This window comes from Marmota flaviventris, chromosome 8, assembly GCF_047511675.1.
Source record: "Marmota flaviventris isolate mMarFla1 chromosome 8, mMarFla1.hap1, whole genome shotgun sequence".
Classification (NCBI taxonomy): Eukaryota; Metazoa; Chordata; class Mammalia; order Rodentia; family Sciuridae; genus Marmota; species Marmota flaviventris.
Genome location: NC_092505.1, coordinates 114,307,154 through 114,322,282, shown reverse-complemented (window position 1 = coordinate 114,322,282; position 15,129 = coordinate 114,307,154). Strand labels below are relative to the sequence as shown.

The following is a 15,129-nucleotide window of genomic DNA, read 5'->3' as shown; positions in this document are numbered from 1 at the left end:
CCCTCATGAAACCTCTTCCTCACACGCAGGACCTTCCCCGAGGAAAAGGAACGGAGGCTCATCTCTTCCTTCCTCCACTTGGTGGAATCTAATTTTAGTCATCGGAAAGTGACCTTCCCCTGAAGGCTGTTTGTCTGACTTTAAAACAAACCTGCAAAATAATCCCCACACGCATGGTATTTATTAGTGAAATGGTTCAGGGAATTCTGAGGTGCCTGGCAGGGAGTGGCCTCAAAGTGGGGTGACAGCACCACAGGGCACAGAGAGGAAAGCAATGGAACTAATGCTGTTAATACAAACATCTATTTGAGCCCACACTTTATACATACACGATATATTTTTATGGTGGAGAGTGAGTGTAACTTCTGAATAACACATGTGTGAGAGAGGTGTGCACTCATACGTTCTACTGACGGGTGCGCGGTCACAAGGCCTGCAGACCCTGGCTTTACGGAATCTAATTTTATCTTCTACGTAGACAAAGAGCAAAAACACCAAAGGAAAAACTTAGGAAAGGAAGATTCCACTTAGGGAAGGTGATTTGCATGTCAGGTAACTCTTTCCTAATCTTAACATTTTTTTTTTTTTTTCCTAAAAAGCCCAAGTTGCCGTGTTCACTAGAAGCTCTTGATGAAATCACCCGCCATCCTGTTTCCTCCCAAGCACAAAGAAGCCTTCTTGTAACCACAACTGCAGGAACCCTGAAGCACTTGCCTGCGGAAAGCAGCAGAAGGCGGAAATGACCGAGTGGCCCTGGGGTCCAGGGTGGGGCTCTGCAGCCTAAGGACCCCACACACGCTCACAAGCTTCCCCTGGTGACCCTGCCCACCAGGCACCCTTGTGGAGGAGCCTGTGGGCCTTCTGCTGCCCCGCGAAGTGGGCTGCCCAGTGTAACTGCACTTCACTCAAGTTTGTGCGCCTGCTTGTGGCTTGGGCTGGCTGATTCGGGCTGGCGGCTGGCACAGCCCTCTCACCACAGTCATCTGGGTTCTCCCCAGTCTAAGTGGGATGCCACTGCAGTGTGAGGGTCCATCCTGGAGGGTCAGCATGGACCATCTTTCATTCCTCCTCAGGGAGAATCGCCCTGCACTTTCCTAGGAACAGGCTCACAAAGGCAACTTGGCCAGTTCTCTGGCACTGAGAACAGAAAGAGCAGAGAACTCCCACCTGCTCCGAGGGTAAGTGATATGACCCGCTGAGAGCCCAAGTGTCCTCTGCACACCACGTCTGGGGCAGGGGACAGCTGAGCAGGGCTGGGGCGCCAGCACTCTGCAGACAGAGCACCCCACACCCCCTCCTTTCCTGAGGATCCCAGGCGATAGCAAATGCACAGAGCAGCATGTCAGGCCACCCACACGTCCCCTATATGTGTCCCCCCCAAGGAAGGAACACGCAGCGGTCACGCTCTGAGATAAAGCACATACATTAAGGAGCCCAACACGCAGAATCTCACACGCAAGATAGCAGCTGCCAGGCTTGATGTCACTGCGCAAGGGGCCTACAGTGACAGAAGCACTCTAAGAGAACAGCTAATGATATTTTTGGTCAAATTAAAAATTCAGCAGCATGTTTTACTGTGCTATCAGGCTATATATGAACTGACGCTTGCCTAAGAGAAGAAATCGTCATTTCTTGGTCCCCAAGGGCAGGGCCCCTATTCTTCACCCCATGCTACACTCGACTCTGTCAAATCCTAGGAGGGAAGGATTCGGTGTGTGTTTGGCCTTCTGCGGACAGAAAGTATATACTTGTAGTTCAATTTCATGACCTCAGCCATGTAACTAAAGCTATTTTTAGTTGAGCCTGTTATTACTAGACAATTACCATCCACAACATTCCCAAAATACATTTACCAACTTTCAAAAGAAAAGACAAGCAAAGAATGAACAGATAGTGTATCAATTTTTATAAAACCCCAAACTTTTCTTTATAAAACTATGTTTTTCATTCTTAAAAATATCAAACTTTGATAGGTTAACCATTCCAGTAAGTATTTATTTTAAGGGAACTGTCAATATATGTCAATATTAAAAAAAAAAATCTTGCTTTACACAAAAGACCCGCCTAGCTCTGAAATGCACAATAGGATCTTTTCAAGTCCACAATAAGGGCACGTATATTTCAGTCACCACTATAACATATTAATGAACAGAAGGTGGGAGAAGCAGAAGGAAGCCCTCTCTTGGCTTAATGTGTTTGAGTCTGTGCATTTAGTTTTCCTGGCTATATTGTGGCAGCGGCCTGGAGTGGAATTTGGCTACTCCTCAAGGGTGCTCCTTCCCCCAGTTAGAAAAATGGTCCAATTGTTTATAAACAAAAGCGCTCTCCCTTACCTTTTTGTAATTCCCTTCCACGTCCAGAGGGCATTCTTGGCTGATGACATCATCTATCCCATCACTGTACAGATTCATCCTTAACTCCTCGGGATCTCACTTAAGAACAGCCTCCCACGAATCCCGACAGGGACAGGCTCGAGTGCCACTTGCCAGGCCCCTGGCGACTGCTCATGCTGGCACGAAGTGTGGCAGCGAGCGTCTCTGCAGGCTGTCCTGCCCTTGCCCCTTGGTCCCACAGACACGCCCCACTGGCCCGGGCTGGGTCCTGCCTCTGCACGGGGCAGCTGCCTCGCTGGGGCTCCCTGCTCCTGACAAGGCTTCCCACCATCTGTGGCCACCTTCCCCAAGTGCCCCCGCCGAGCCCCCTTCCCAGCACCTTTCCAGTTTCCAGCAAGGGAAGAGGGTCACTCCATGCCGCAGCCCCAGCCCCAGCCCGGTGTAAACTGGAGCTCTGGAAGGCAAGCTAGCACTCCTGCTCTGAGTGGGGTGGGTTGTGGATAAAAATAGATGCACAAACTCCCAGCTGCTCAGACTTCCCTGGTGAGTGGCAAGACGGGTGTCCCACAGCAGAACAGCAGCAGCATCGTCCAACGGCTGACCAGTGAGACAGGGTCTGCTTCTCTTTTTGTTTGTCCTTTCCCCATAACTGACCTATCGTCACATCAGATGTAAAAGTTTCATTTTCTGGTAGGAGCCCCAGCACAAAACCCAAATTGATTCCAACACAGAGAAGGACCCCTCTGTCCCAGGAGCAGCGCTTTGTTCTACTAACACAGGCAAGAGAAAAAGACCCCTCGACTTTTCTTTAAACTTCAGCCAGTGGCGGCCCTTCCCACAAAAGCAAAAGCTCCTTTCTGGTCTCTCCCTACCCTTTTCCCAGGGCTTCTGTTTTGTTCATGGGCTTCACATGCAGCAAGGAGGGAGAAAGGCCCACAGCTGGAGGATGTTTTGACGCACCAAGCAGACAAACAGAAGAGCGCCCATGCCGCACGCACACACACACACATGCACACATGCACACACACTCATCTCCATCAATCACTACTGCCATGGGCTAAAAATAATACCTCTTCCCTGCTTTAGAAAAAAGTCTGCAGGAGAAACAGGGCAGGGAAAGAATTCAGAAGCCTCTACTTAGCAACACCTCGACATGCTCACACAGAAAGCAGCAGAGGTACTAGGCCATCACTTTTCCAAACTGGATTCTCTGCTTTTGCAGTGCTGGGGATGGAATCCAGGGCTTGGTACATGCTAGGCTAGAGCTCTGCCACTGACCCCACGCCAGCCCCACTGACATGGCTCCTGAGCAGCTGTAGCTCGCTATGGACAGAGTTCGAAGAGCACAGGAGTAAAGGTGCCGCAGGGCCACCTTTTCTGTCAGAGCTGCTAATGACGTGCCCACCTTCCACTACCTATGTATCTTTCCATAAGTTTTCTTAATTTCAGTTTGTGTAAGACTCATGGCATGAACACGACCCGTTGTGGTTTTTTTACTCAGCAGACACTCTTCTCTGCAGCTCTGATCCAAAGCTAACCTTCCTTCCTGTCTCCCAGTTCCCTTCAGACAGGACAACAGTCAAGCCCAGCTCACTGGAGTCCCTCACCTCTGTCATTTGAGACCACAGCAAAGTGCCCCTCATCTAAGTGTTGGATGTGACACCTCAACTGGGCAGAAAGAATGGGTGTTCCAACCAGGCGCCGAGGTTATGTCTCTATACAGCAAAAGGATGGAGTAAAACTTGGTAAAATTCAGTCTATCAAGAAGGGCAGCGTGGGGTGAGCGCCTTCCCTACTGGCCGCAGGTGGTATGAAGGAGTGTTCTCCACAAGTGCCCATGGAAGCGGGATGCCCCTCATTTCTGCCATTTGCTCATCCTGGCACCTAGAACATTTGAAGTGCTGGCTGAGGGGCAGGTGCTCACACTGCTGGGGTGGCCACACCAGCTCCAGAGGCAAAGCTTGGCCTAAGTTCTCACTGAGCTCTGACAGCAGCTGTGATCCTTGGGCCAAGAGCAGCAGCACCCACAGGAAACCCTACTCAGTCCACCGGCACGGGCCCATGGGTGAGGCAGGGTTCCTGGGCACTTAAGCAAGGCCTGTGTCATCAGAAGCTCTGTCTGCTGTAATGGGGTGCAAAAGAAGGACATCTGTGTACTGGAGGGCAATCTGACCTGATGAGAGTACAGGGCTTCCGCAGGAGGTGGCTCTGGATCTGGAAGCAGCAGGAGCCTGAGTAGGTGGCAGAAGGTGGGAGGCTTCCTGGCAGAGGCATCCATCCAGGAATGGAACCCCAGCAACCAAGGCGCCAGAGCCAGGGCTACAGGGCCCAGACCCTGGAGAGGCCTGAGGCCAGCAGAGGGGTCTGGAGTTAACCCTAGGAACACTGTGTGTGCTTCTCCCCACACAGAACTGCTGGAGGAGGGAAGTGTGCCTGGGAGCTTTTAAGCCAAAGGGACCCTTTGACCCAGACTTGTGCTTGCAAGTCAACAATACTTCCAAGCTGTCTCTCAGAGGTCACTTACAGGAATCTGGCCTTTCGAAGGCTGCCGGGCTTTGAGGTTGTGGGCAAGGCTCTTCTCTGAAGAGACCAGAAAATGGAAGACAACAACTCTGTCTTCTAACAGGGCTTCAGCCAAAATGCCAGCATGGGCCTAGTGCCTGTTACCAAGTGGCTCTGTGAGGGAGAATCCACAAAGGCAAAGCAACGCGAGAGTCTTCACGGGCAGCAGAACCACAAACCTGCACCAGCCCCCAGTCCCTTCTCTCCCACTCACAGGGGTCAGGGCACAGCGGGTCCAAACATGCTCACACGGGGTTGTCCAGCTCTTGAGAGTGGCAAAACCCCCTTTCTAACATGGTCATCTCCTTGGAAGAGGAATGTACAAGGACCCACTGTATTTCCACATTCTGGCACTGCAATTGGGAAATGGTGGCAATTGGGAAAGGGTGTCCCAGACACCCCTGGATGTGCCTGTTATTCATAACTGCCTTGCTGGTACAGAAAGGTACTCTGCCAGGGGACCTGCCAACCCTCCCAGGATGATACAGGTGGAAAAACTCACAAGAAAAGGGGGTAACCTGCCCCCATGCCACCCAGGGGAAAAGTGCAGCTGATGGTGGGGGAGGCATGAGGTAAGAAACCTCAGAGCTACCCATGTTTGCAAAGCCTCCTTCCTAGGCAGTGTCATTGCCCAGGCAGGCACACCCATCCTTGACATAATCCCTGAAAAGCAGAGAGGACAAAGAGGAAGGTCCCTGACCTCAGGGAGCTTATACAGAGCCAGGGAGGCAGAATCAGGCAGTCAAATAAAATATGCTCCAGGCTAGGTGTTGATAGATGGATGTGTGAGAGCAAGGCCAAGACAGAACTTCGGAGCTGGAGGTTCACAGAGGAAGTCCAGAGACAGCTTCCCCAAGAAGTGGCACTGGAGTCAGGCCTGGAGACAGGGGTGGGACTGCCAGGCTGAACACAGGATGGCCAGCTGAATGACGGACAAGCTTCAGGACTAGTATATGCCGACACTGCAGGTGATCTGCTGCAACGTTGGCCTTGTATTGGCACACTGGGCAGAAGGCCCAGGGAAGGAGGGCTGACCCCAAAGGCAAGCAAGCTGAGCAGGTGCTCAAAGACAGTCCCTGCAGCCCTGTGAAGGTCGGGGCTTGTACTCCAAGTAGGACAACAAACTTTTGAAAAGTTATGCTACGTGCAACATGATCTGACTTAGGTTTTAAAGGCTTACTCTGGTATTGTGTTGAAAATAGATTCAGGGGAGGGGGACAAGGCAGGGCAGTGGGTACAAGGGGGTGATGGCGGTAATAAAGTTACACCTCTATACATATGTGCCAAAATGTGCATGTAATTGGGGGAGAATGCTCGCTGAAGTCTCATTCAGGGACTCTCCATCAAAGATTTCTCCAGAAATCTTAGTATGTATACTTAAAGAAGGAAAGGAATCAGTTCTCCAAATAAATTTTATTAACTCATAAGAAATGCTGTACTAAAGAATTTGCCTTAAGCCCTGCATTATCATGCTTCAAAGATAAAGGAGCCCTCATCCTAGACGGGGAAGTTTCTGAAAAATTTCAAGCTGTCCCTATCACCAGAGATGAGACCAGAAGGAGCTAAGGACTAGGGAAACCACCTTTGCTGATCCAGTTGCTTAGGTCAGTGGGGCTCGAGACCTGGGGCTTCTGGCTGGATGGGGACTTGGCTTCAAGGTTAATGCTTCTGCTTTCGCAGAGCAGGGTATCGTGGAGGGCTTTTCAAAAGCACACACACACCCAGCCATCTGCTGCAACCCCATGGTGATACAGTCTATTCACTACCGTCACCCCCCAAAACCACTCAACTCTCCTACAGCAATAAACATTTGAAACTACCAAAACACACCATGTCTTTGCCACACACTGCAGGTCATATGTAACAAAACCAATGTGTCTTCCTTTGGAAGAGCAGTAGGCTAACATAACCCTCTCCACATGACATTGATGACACTTGACCAATGCTCTACCCTACAAAAACAATAATTTCACTTTCAGCTCATTGAAAAGATACTCAGGGAATAATCTTATATTAGCTTGGTCTGCAAAACATAAATTGTATCCCTTCTCTGAAAACACAGAAGAAAAGAGATTTCAGTTGCTACAGTAATTTAATAATGAGCAACAGCAACCACATATCTGCCGCTGGATGAGGCTCTATGTGGGAACCAGGTCTCTGACCCTCCAGAGCTACACTATATCTGTGTGGTATGAGGGCTATTTTCTCAACATCTCTGCACCGTTGGTATGGAAAAGAATTTCTGTGAACCACAAATCTTGAGTCCCTAAGTGTCCTATAAAAGGAAGATACTATAAAACAAGCTAATAATTATAAAATTTCAATTATTAGGCAGAGAAAGAGTAAGTGAGTATGTTTTATAGGCATGCTTTACTTAGGAACCTGGCCTAAGGTAATCTGGCCAGTGTTCTGTTCTGCCAGCATAGGTTTATCACTGCGAAATCTGACCTCATGAGAAACACCTGCCTGTCTCAGGTGACCCACCTCACACAGAGAAGAGGCCTTGCTGGGTTAGGTACTGGTCTCTAGAGCTTCTGAACTTGATCAACAGAGTGATGGCCAGCAGTGACTCCCCAGGACCTGGCCTGATCTCCTGTGGCTGGAAAGGTCAGTTTCTCTGAGACATCTTTTCTGTTTACAGCAAGCACACTTTTGATGCTGCCCCCACAGTCCACCTTGCAGAAGGCAGAACCCTGAACTGACTCCTGGAAACTGTCTTGGTGTTTAATTCATAACTCCAGACAGCAGATCAGCAGGAAAGAGTAACAGGCATTGTTAAGATTTTTCTACGTGTAGTTTTAATGCACAGCGCACCCTGATTCCCACTAACCATTTAGTCCAGTGCACTGGTAAAAATAAGTTCGTAAACCCACAAGTACCCAAAACGCCAAGCGCTTGCTGGCTAATTTTTTTTTTTTTTTTTTAATTTCTAAGATCAACTATTGACTTTCTATTTGAGTAATTTTCTTAAGAGAAAATTCTAAAAATTTGAGGAGGAGAAATTCACATCCTACCTAATAAGCAAAATCACATTCTTCAATGTTACCGATGTGAAATTCGAACCCGATCTCCCTCTAAATCCCCCTAAATGCAATCGCAGCTCAAAGCTGGGGGCCCCTCTTATTTGCACAGGCAGAAGGTGCGCAGCATCAACACCTCAGAGGATGGATTCACCGAGCTTCGCAGGCCAAGGCAGCAGAGCTATCTGCCCATCCCTCCCCGGAAACCCCCACTGCGATTCAGATGCTGCCCGCGATGGAGGCCCAGCCAGCGGAGGATGGCCAGCCCTGAATCCGAGCAGAGGCACCTGCTGCGCGGGAGGCTGAAGGAGGCCTCTGCAGAGGCCCAGTCCTCGGCACGGCTCGCGCTCACCTGGTACGCGCAGCTCTCCTGATGGACCATCTCGGCGCATCCTAGGGCGCAGCCCCACAGCAGCGCGGCGCGGCGAGGCTGCGGGCAGGCGCGGGGCAGCGCGGGCAGCGCCCGGGAAGATGGATGCTGCCGCTGAGCAACCTGCGCAGCCGCCCAGTGCGGGCGGGGCTGGAGAGAGGGCGGGCACAGCCCCGCGCCACCAGCCAATGGCACCGCGGCACGGAGGGCCGCCGGGCCGCGCGACCTGCGGGTGCCGGCGAAGGCGGTGACCGAGTGGGCAGGCCCGGCCGCGCCGAAGGCCTGGCTGCGGGAGGGGCGGCGGCCGATGGTACGCGGGGCGGCGGGGCCTGCGCGCCCTCCCGCTGCCGCCCCTCCAAGGGAGGAGAGCTGGAACTTTCAACAGGCTAAAGGACCCGAGAGCGGCGCTTTCAGTGTCGGGTTTTGATATATTCGTCAACTTTGCAACTAAAGGGAGGGCCTTCGCTCTTCAAAACACTGTATTTTGTGATGTTTTGGAGTCTCCATTTATTTTCGAATTTCTGCTTTTAAGGCAAATAGAATTAAGATGGAATAATTCCCCCCTTTTTTAGGGAGAGAGCTTATTAAAATATTAGTATAATTTATTCATTTCATGCAGGTGTTTGTTGCTAAAAGGCTTTGTACATATGTATTTCTCAGTCTGTGAGCCTAACCTGGACACTCCAGATGCAGCAGTAGGACCCTAGAAGCCCACCACCCCACCAGTGGGTCAGCTCTGGACATGCAGACCATAATAAAGGAACATCAGTGAGCCACCTGTGTCTGGGGAAACCCCGGGGGCCAATTTCTGAGTGACTTCAAGGGCCCTGCTAGGTCTTTAGGAAATGTAAATTCTTCACCACAACTTAATGACAGAAAATTAAGGGAGAAAAATTTCCTCATCCACATTCCTTAGTCACCACAGGTGACTCTTAATTTCCCTGAGCACATAAGTGACACTCAATAAAAAGGTGACTGAATTTTAAGTCACCAAATTAAACAAATCAGAAGGGCTATTATTTAAGCCACTTTAATATCCTTCCATCTCCTTAAAAGCTCTTCCTTGCAACTAGTAACCAGTCTCCATTGTGCTACTGATAGGGAAACCACCCCAGTTTGCCTGAGACTCAAAAGGAGTAATCTTCTGAGGAATCCTGAGTTTGTTAGGGAGGTTTAGTAGTGGTTTTAAAATTTTCTAACAACAGTTGTTTCTTGGAAAGAGGAAAAACTCTATTTTTATAAGTACTTTTATTTTTTTTTATTTGAGGCTCAAACAAGAGAAAAGCTCAACCCGTTCATTCCGCTCAACTCCCCTATTGTGCGTGCTGCCCACTCCTGTGGGCTTTTCCAGAGGTGGTGGGAGAGGTGGCTGCAACACCAGGGCCCAGGGGAAGGACAGGCCTGCGGAAGCCCCCAGCCTCCTCCCTGGGGCCCAGATAGAGGCAGGCCACATACAAGGCACCGAACCACAGTGACAGCTTGGTGCATGAAGCAGAAGCCAGGGCAGGTGCTAAGCCTTGGGCAGTGAGGGGTACAGAAAGAGGACAGAAGCATCCCAGTGGAAGGAGACAACACACCCCACCCCAAGCGCCATCCTGCCACTGGGCCACCCACACGGCTGAGATAGACTCCCCTGTGCAGATCTTAGCCACTCAAGCAACACCAGCAAAGGTGCTGGGCCATGGGTACAGCAAGGGAGGTGGCCAAAGGGAAGAAGCCTAGAGCATAACAGGTGGGCTGGGTCAGCAGGCTCCTCCTGGGGACAGAGCTGCCTTCAAAGGTGCCAGTGTTTCACATGCCAACTTCTCCAAATCTGGGAACCTCTGGGCTCAGCAGCATGCTCCCAAGTGACGGCCGCTTGCTGATCTCTGCTCTCTTCTGGAAACACGAAGGGGCTAGATATATTACATAAGCTCCTGCAGACATTTATCATGTGTGGTTAAAAAAGTCCACACACGATCTTGATCTTCACAGTTGTTGCTCCATAAATAGGGTCGGTGACTCAGAGTGGCTCTGGGGAGGGCGGATTTCTGACAACTGCATCCAAATCCTGTCAAAAAACCTCCTGAGAGATACAAACAAGTCGGAAAAAGGACTAGATGAAGCAGGCTTCTCTTTACAGTCATTCGTTGGAAAGGACTTTCTGTTATAATTTGGATTATGATTTGGCAGTGAAAAAAAATCTTTAAACAAACCCCAGCTGTCACAAGAACATATGAGCTGGAACAATTTGCCAAACAATATTAATATTTGTTGTTTTTGACTAAAACACTTTGACAAACTTTTAATTTTAAACACAGTCTGCGTAGCCCTGAGATCCTTTCCTGGTGGTCCTTACACTTCCCTTCCCATTCAAGTGCTCTTTTCCTATTTAGATGGAACCTCTCGAGGTCACTGAACCAACACCGTTCCTCTCCACATGTGCAAACCGAGGCCTGAGAGAGCTGGGACATGCCCATCACCAACAGAACAGCATCCAAGTATGGAAAGCAAGCAGCAGACACGATTTTCTGGATGGGTGCCCAGCAAGTGTGCTCCACATCCATCAGCTCTGCCATGGCCTGCCACAGCAGGGCACAGCAAGTGGGGCCAGTGGGGCCAGAGAAAGTGGAGCCTCATGAGGGGTGGGACCTCATGAGGGGGCCCCTGCTTGTCCTGCCACCAGGGGAGGACACAGCAAGCAGGGAAGCAGCCCTCCCAGTCTGCACAAAGACAATGTTGAATGGGGTCTCTCTGGACTTGAGATATAACCCGTTTCCACGGAGCCAAGCAGGCTGGCTTTCAAATCAACCTACCATACAGTCAGAGGGAGGCCACAGTGAGGTTTTACCAGAATCTAGATTAGAGTCATGTTTTACAGGAAGAAAGATGAGAGTATTTCAGCTGAAATGTTGTTCCTGTTTCTACCACAATACAAATGACTGTGTCTTTAAACCTCCATTTTTTTTTTCAATTAGGTAATTAGTAGCAACAGAATGAAGGGTTTTTTTTTTTTAACATTAAATATAGGGTAAAAAATCATATCCGCGGCCCTTCCTAGCTTAGTTTCAGAAGTGAATGACTGGGGTCAGGAGCTGACCTGGAAGGGGTATGGGAAACTTCCTGGCCCATGCCATGTGAGCTGATTAGGTGTTTGGCTTACCCAGGTGTATAAACCTGTCAAAACTCACTGCATAAAATATTTTAAATTTGTGAATTTCATTATATATAACATTTACGTTTAAGGGATAGAAAAAGCCAGTTACCAAAATTTGAACTCCATCCACCTAACGTTGTGCAGGCTGAAGTCTTCAGGGGACATTTGTATGTTTAAGCTCACCCTAAATTCATCAAATAAATTGGTGGGGAGCAGAGTGACAGGCCGAGGAGAGCCATGGCAGAGCAGGCCCTAAGGCCTCACCTACAGTCCAGGTGGCACGTGATTGGCACTTGTGAAGAAATTTGAACTTCCGCACATTCACAAAGAGATGCTGGGAAACACTATGTTCCTGACCCAGAGCACAAGTCAGTGTCACCATCCAAATACCCATAAGCTGCTTGTCAGAAGCACAGAGAGCAAGGGATGGTTTACGTGGCTCTACGCTGTGCTACTTCACGAAGCAGCAAGAGAAAAGAACGTAGTGAGATCAGGGAATGCGATGTCCTCCGACTGGCCCCCAAAGAAGAGTGAGCTGCTGCTGCGGCCAGGTACACCTGGTGTGGCCTGACAGGGGCTCTGGCAGGGCTTCCTGCACAGAGCTTCCCCGTGTCCCCTGGATTCTCAGGACCTGGTGGGAACAAGGTCTAGATGCTCCTGCAAGCTGCCCCTGCCTCCCAGGATTGGTGAGGCTTAGTGGCTGCTGAAGGAGCCTCATGGCTCCCAGGGTCCTGCGCTTGCTCAGAAGAGCCCAGGAAGAGCACTGGGGCCAACATGACGCGGTGTTCTGCAGCCGCTGGCTTTTCTGGTGCCTCTCAATGTATCCAGAGCACAGATCGGTTTCCTCACTGCTGACCCCCACACCTGGACCTGGTGCCTGCATACTGCAGGCCCCCAACAACAGAATGAATGAGGCCACCAGTGGGGGCCACCTGGCTTCTCTGGCCATGGTTTCCTCTCCTGCTGACCACAGGGTTGCTGTGGGCTCTGGGATGACAGCAGGATGAAGTGGAGGTGACCTCTGAGGCTGCAAGGGGTTCCCAGCAAGGGACAGGAGGGTTTCTCTCTGTCCTAATTACAGGCAACGGCCACCACCCAGAGAGTGCAGAGGCCTGCAGGAGCGAGGATACCGTGGGGATTGGAAGGAAAAGACAGGGACACACTCTGAGACACGGAGGGAAGAGCTGTGGCCCTGCTGGTCAGCATCAGGGTGGACAGGACAACGTTGCGAAGCCTCGAGACCACTGATGGATGGAACTAGTGCCCTGGAAAGAAACAACGATGTTAGGAGAGTGAGTTGGGCTGACGGAACTGAGGGTCTTCTGCACAAGGAGGACAGCCAAACCTGTAGAAGTGGACTGGTTGAGGGAGGCACTGGAGAGACTCAAGGCCATCACTTGGGGCATGACCCCCTCCTGCTTCCCCTGGCAAAGGCCCTCACTGCAGTCCCCACCTGGAACTAAGGTTGCTAAGCTGCAGGCGTTGAGATGAGAAGAGAACCCCGGGTCCCAGGGGCCCACAGGATGACTACCAGGGTCTGCAAGGGGAGGAATCGGGTAGATGGGGGCACAAGAAACTAGTCCAACACTGTTGGCTTTAAAGACAGAGGGAAAGGCTGCAGCCCAGGAGGTGGGTTGCCCATAGAGGGTGGAAAAGGCCAGGAAAGGGGTCTCTGTGGAGCCCCGAAGGAATACAGCCCAGGGAGACACATTTCCAACTCCTGGCTTTCAGGGCTGCAATGCCATAAACTAGTGTTGAGTTCGACGTGGGATGATCTGTTGCTGCACAAGTAGAAACTTAACACGTGGGTGAAGGCAAGAGGGCAAGAGGTGCAGAGGAAGCTGGAATTGGCACCACGGAGGCCTAGAGGGAGGGGCCTGGAGGGAGGGGCCTGCAGAATGCATGCTACCAGGCTGTGGCCAGTGTAGGAGGAAAATTATGGAGCCAGAAGCTGACTGTGTAGGGGTGCAAAGACCCCAGCTCCAACTTCAGAAGTGCATGTTGGGGAGGAAGCTTGGGGTGTGTGCTCAGAAGGTGAGCATCGGAGCCGGGAGCACTTCTATTAAAGTTCACTGAGCCAGAAGCCCAGGGTGCAGTCTGAGCATGGCAGAAGCAGAGAAGCTGCTGCTGGGCTGGTGTCCCTGCGGAGACCCAAAGGTGAGGTGGGCAGCAGGGACAGAGGGAGAAGATGAGGATGGAGGGCAGAAAATGACCATAAGGGCCAGTGCTAGAAGAGTTGGATCAGGAATGCCGGCAGTGTTCATGCTGCCTTGTAGCTGAAGATGCAGTGAGCCACATTAAAGAAATGTTGAGTAGGGAGAAAGTCTTGGTGTAGATGGGGGCACAGGGCATGCACCACTGACGGCCTGGGTCCTTGTAGGAGCTGCTGGAAGTCAGGGCCCCCAGGCAGGGAGACAGACAGGGTGACCAGAAGGCCAGGCTGGTGTGGGGGAAGCTTTTCCATGAGATTCCTAAAATGTGCCAGGTGTGGGTCATGAGGAGGCAATGGCTCACCCAACATAGCAGGAGAGCGTGAGAGGTACTAGATTTAGAAAATGAGCAAGCAGAAGACAAGGCCAGAATCGTGGGCAGCTCCACTTGGGTAAGTTAGTACCCTGGTGTCAGGCAGATGTCCACGTGCGTGCTGAGCAGAGGAAAGAATGCAAACATGAAGAAGCACATGCGTGGGCCACCCTTGGGTGCCTCTGCACTGGTCCCGGTCCTCTGCCAAATGCAAACCCAATCCCAGCTCAGCCAGGCAAGGTGGTGGGCTTGCTGTCTGACAGAGCTGGCTGGGTGCCCCACAGTGAAGATCCAGGCAGAGGGTGCATCTGGACCAGGTGGTCCTCCATCCAGCCTTCCCCGCATCCTAAGTGCTTCAGCCCATCCCATCTCACCCTGGCACTTTGCTGTGTGTTTTCAGCAGATTTAATGAATTGTGCCATCTGACTTCAGGGACAGAGTGTGGGGCAGAGGGTGGCAGGTGCTACTTCGTCACAGACCTGGAAGGGAAGCCCCAGAGGAGGATGGTACTAAACCCAGGACGGGAAGCCAGGGAAAGGTAAGAACCAGACAGGTTAGACTTCCTATCCTTGTATTTATAAGCCAGAAATCTACTTTTGAATCTTATAAACTATGTAAAATAATTTACTCAGAAGTTTGACTACTCTGGCCTTCATTACACTTATGTTTTATTACCTCAAGTTACATTAAAAAGTTTCCTGAGAAAATTACTAGTATGGTTGTCACTTATTTTCTTTTTTGAAATATTAGAATCTGCTTTTAAACTGTAACCTATACACAAAAATGCTCACGTCTCTCTACACATAAGATGAGGGGAGAGTGCCTGAATTCCCAACTGTGCCTGTCCCAGCAAGATGCCCTCCCCTGAGCACTGCCCTTCACCTCACTGCTGACCTCTGGGCTGGGCAAGAGACTGCGCCAGTGGAGTGCCATCTGGAGTGCCACCTACTCTCATAGGCAGCTCAGATCCCCTCTCCCAACTGCACATGCACAGGAGGCCTGCAGCTTTCAGGAAGGCAAGAACAGGGCTGCACCCCAGTCCAGGAAATGATAGCTTCAATATCGTAAGGTTTGAAAAGCCACCTGGCAGGATGAATTAAATATGCAACTGTCCGAAGAGGAGATGGAGACAAATACTTCACATGGACCAATACGGGACAAAGTCACTCCATGACGGGGAATGTC

At 50.8% G+C, this 15,129-nt stretch overlaps 1 protein-coding gene across 2 annotated transcripts in view; it reads right to left on the bottom strand.

Moving 5' to 3' along the window:
* Schip1 (schwannomin interacting protein 1) overlaps positions 1-15,129 on the bottom strand; it is a 100,305-nt gene that overhangs the window by 34,032 nt on the left and 51,144 nt on the right. The window contains exon 1 of one of the 2 annotated variants that reach the window (XM_027933800.2): positions 8,268-8,403. The exons of the other annotated variant lie outside the window; for it this stretch is intronic. Within the exon in view, the coding sequence (XP_027789601.1) occupies positions 8,268-8,297 (30 nt within the window). The 5' untranslated portion in view covers positions 8,298-8,403. Of the gene's footprint in view, positions 1-8,267; positions 8,404-15,129 lie in introns of those variants that run through there. 2 annotated transcript variants of the gene reach the window in all.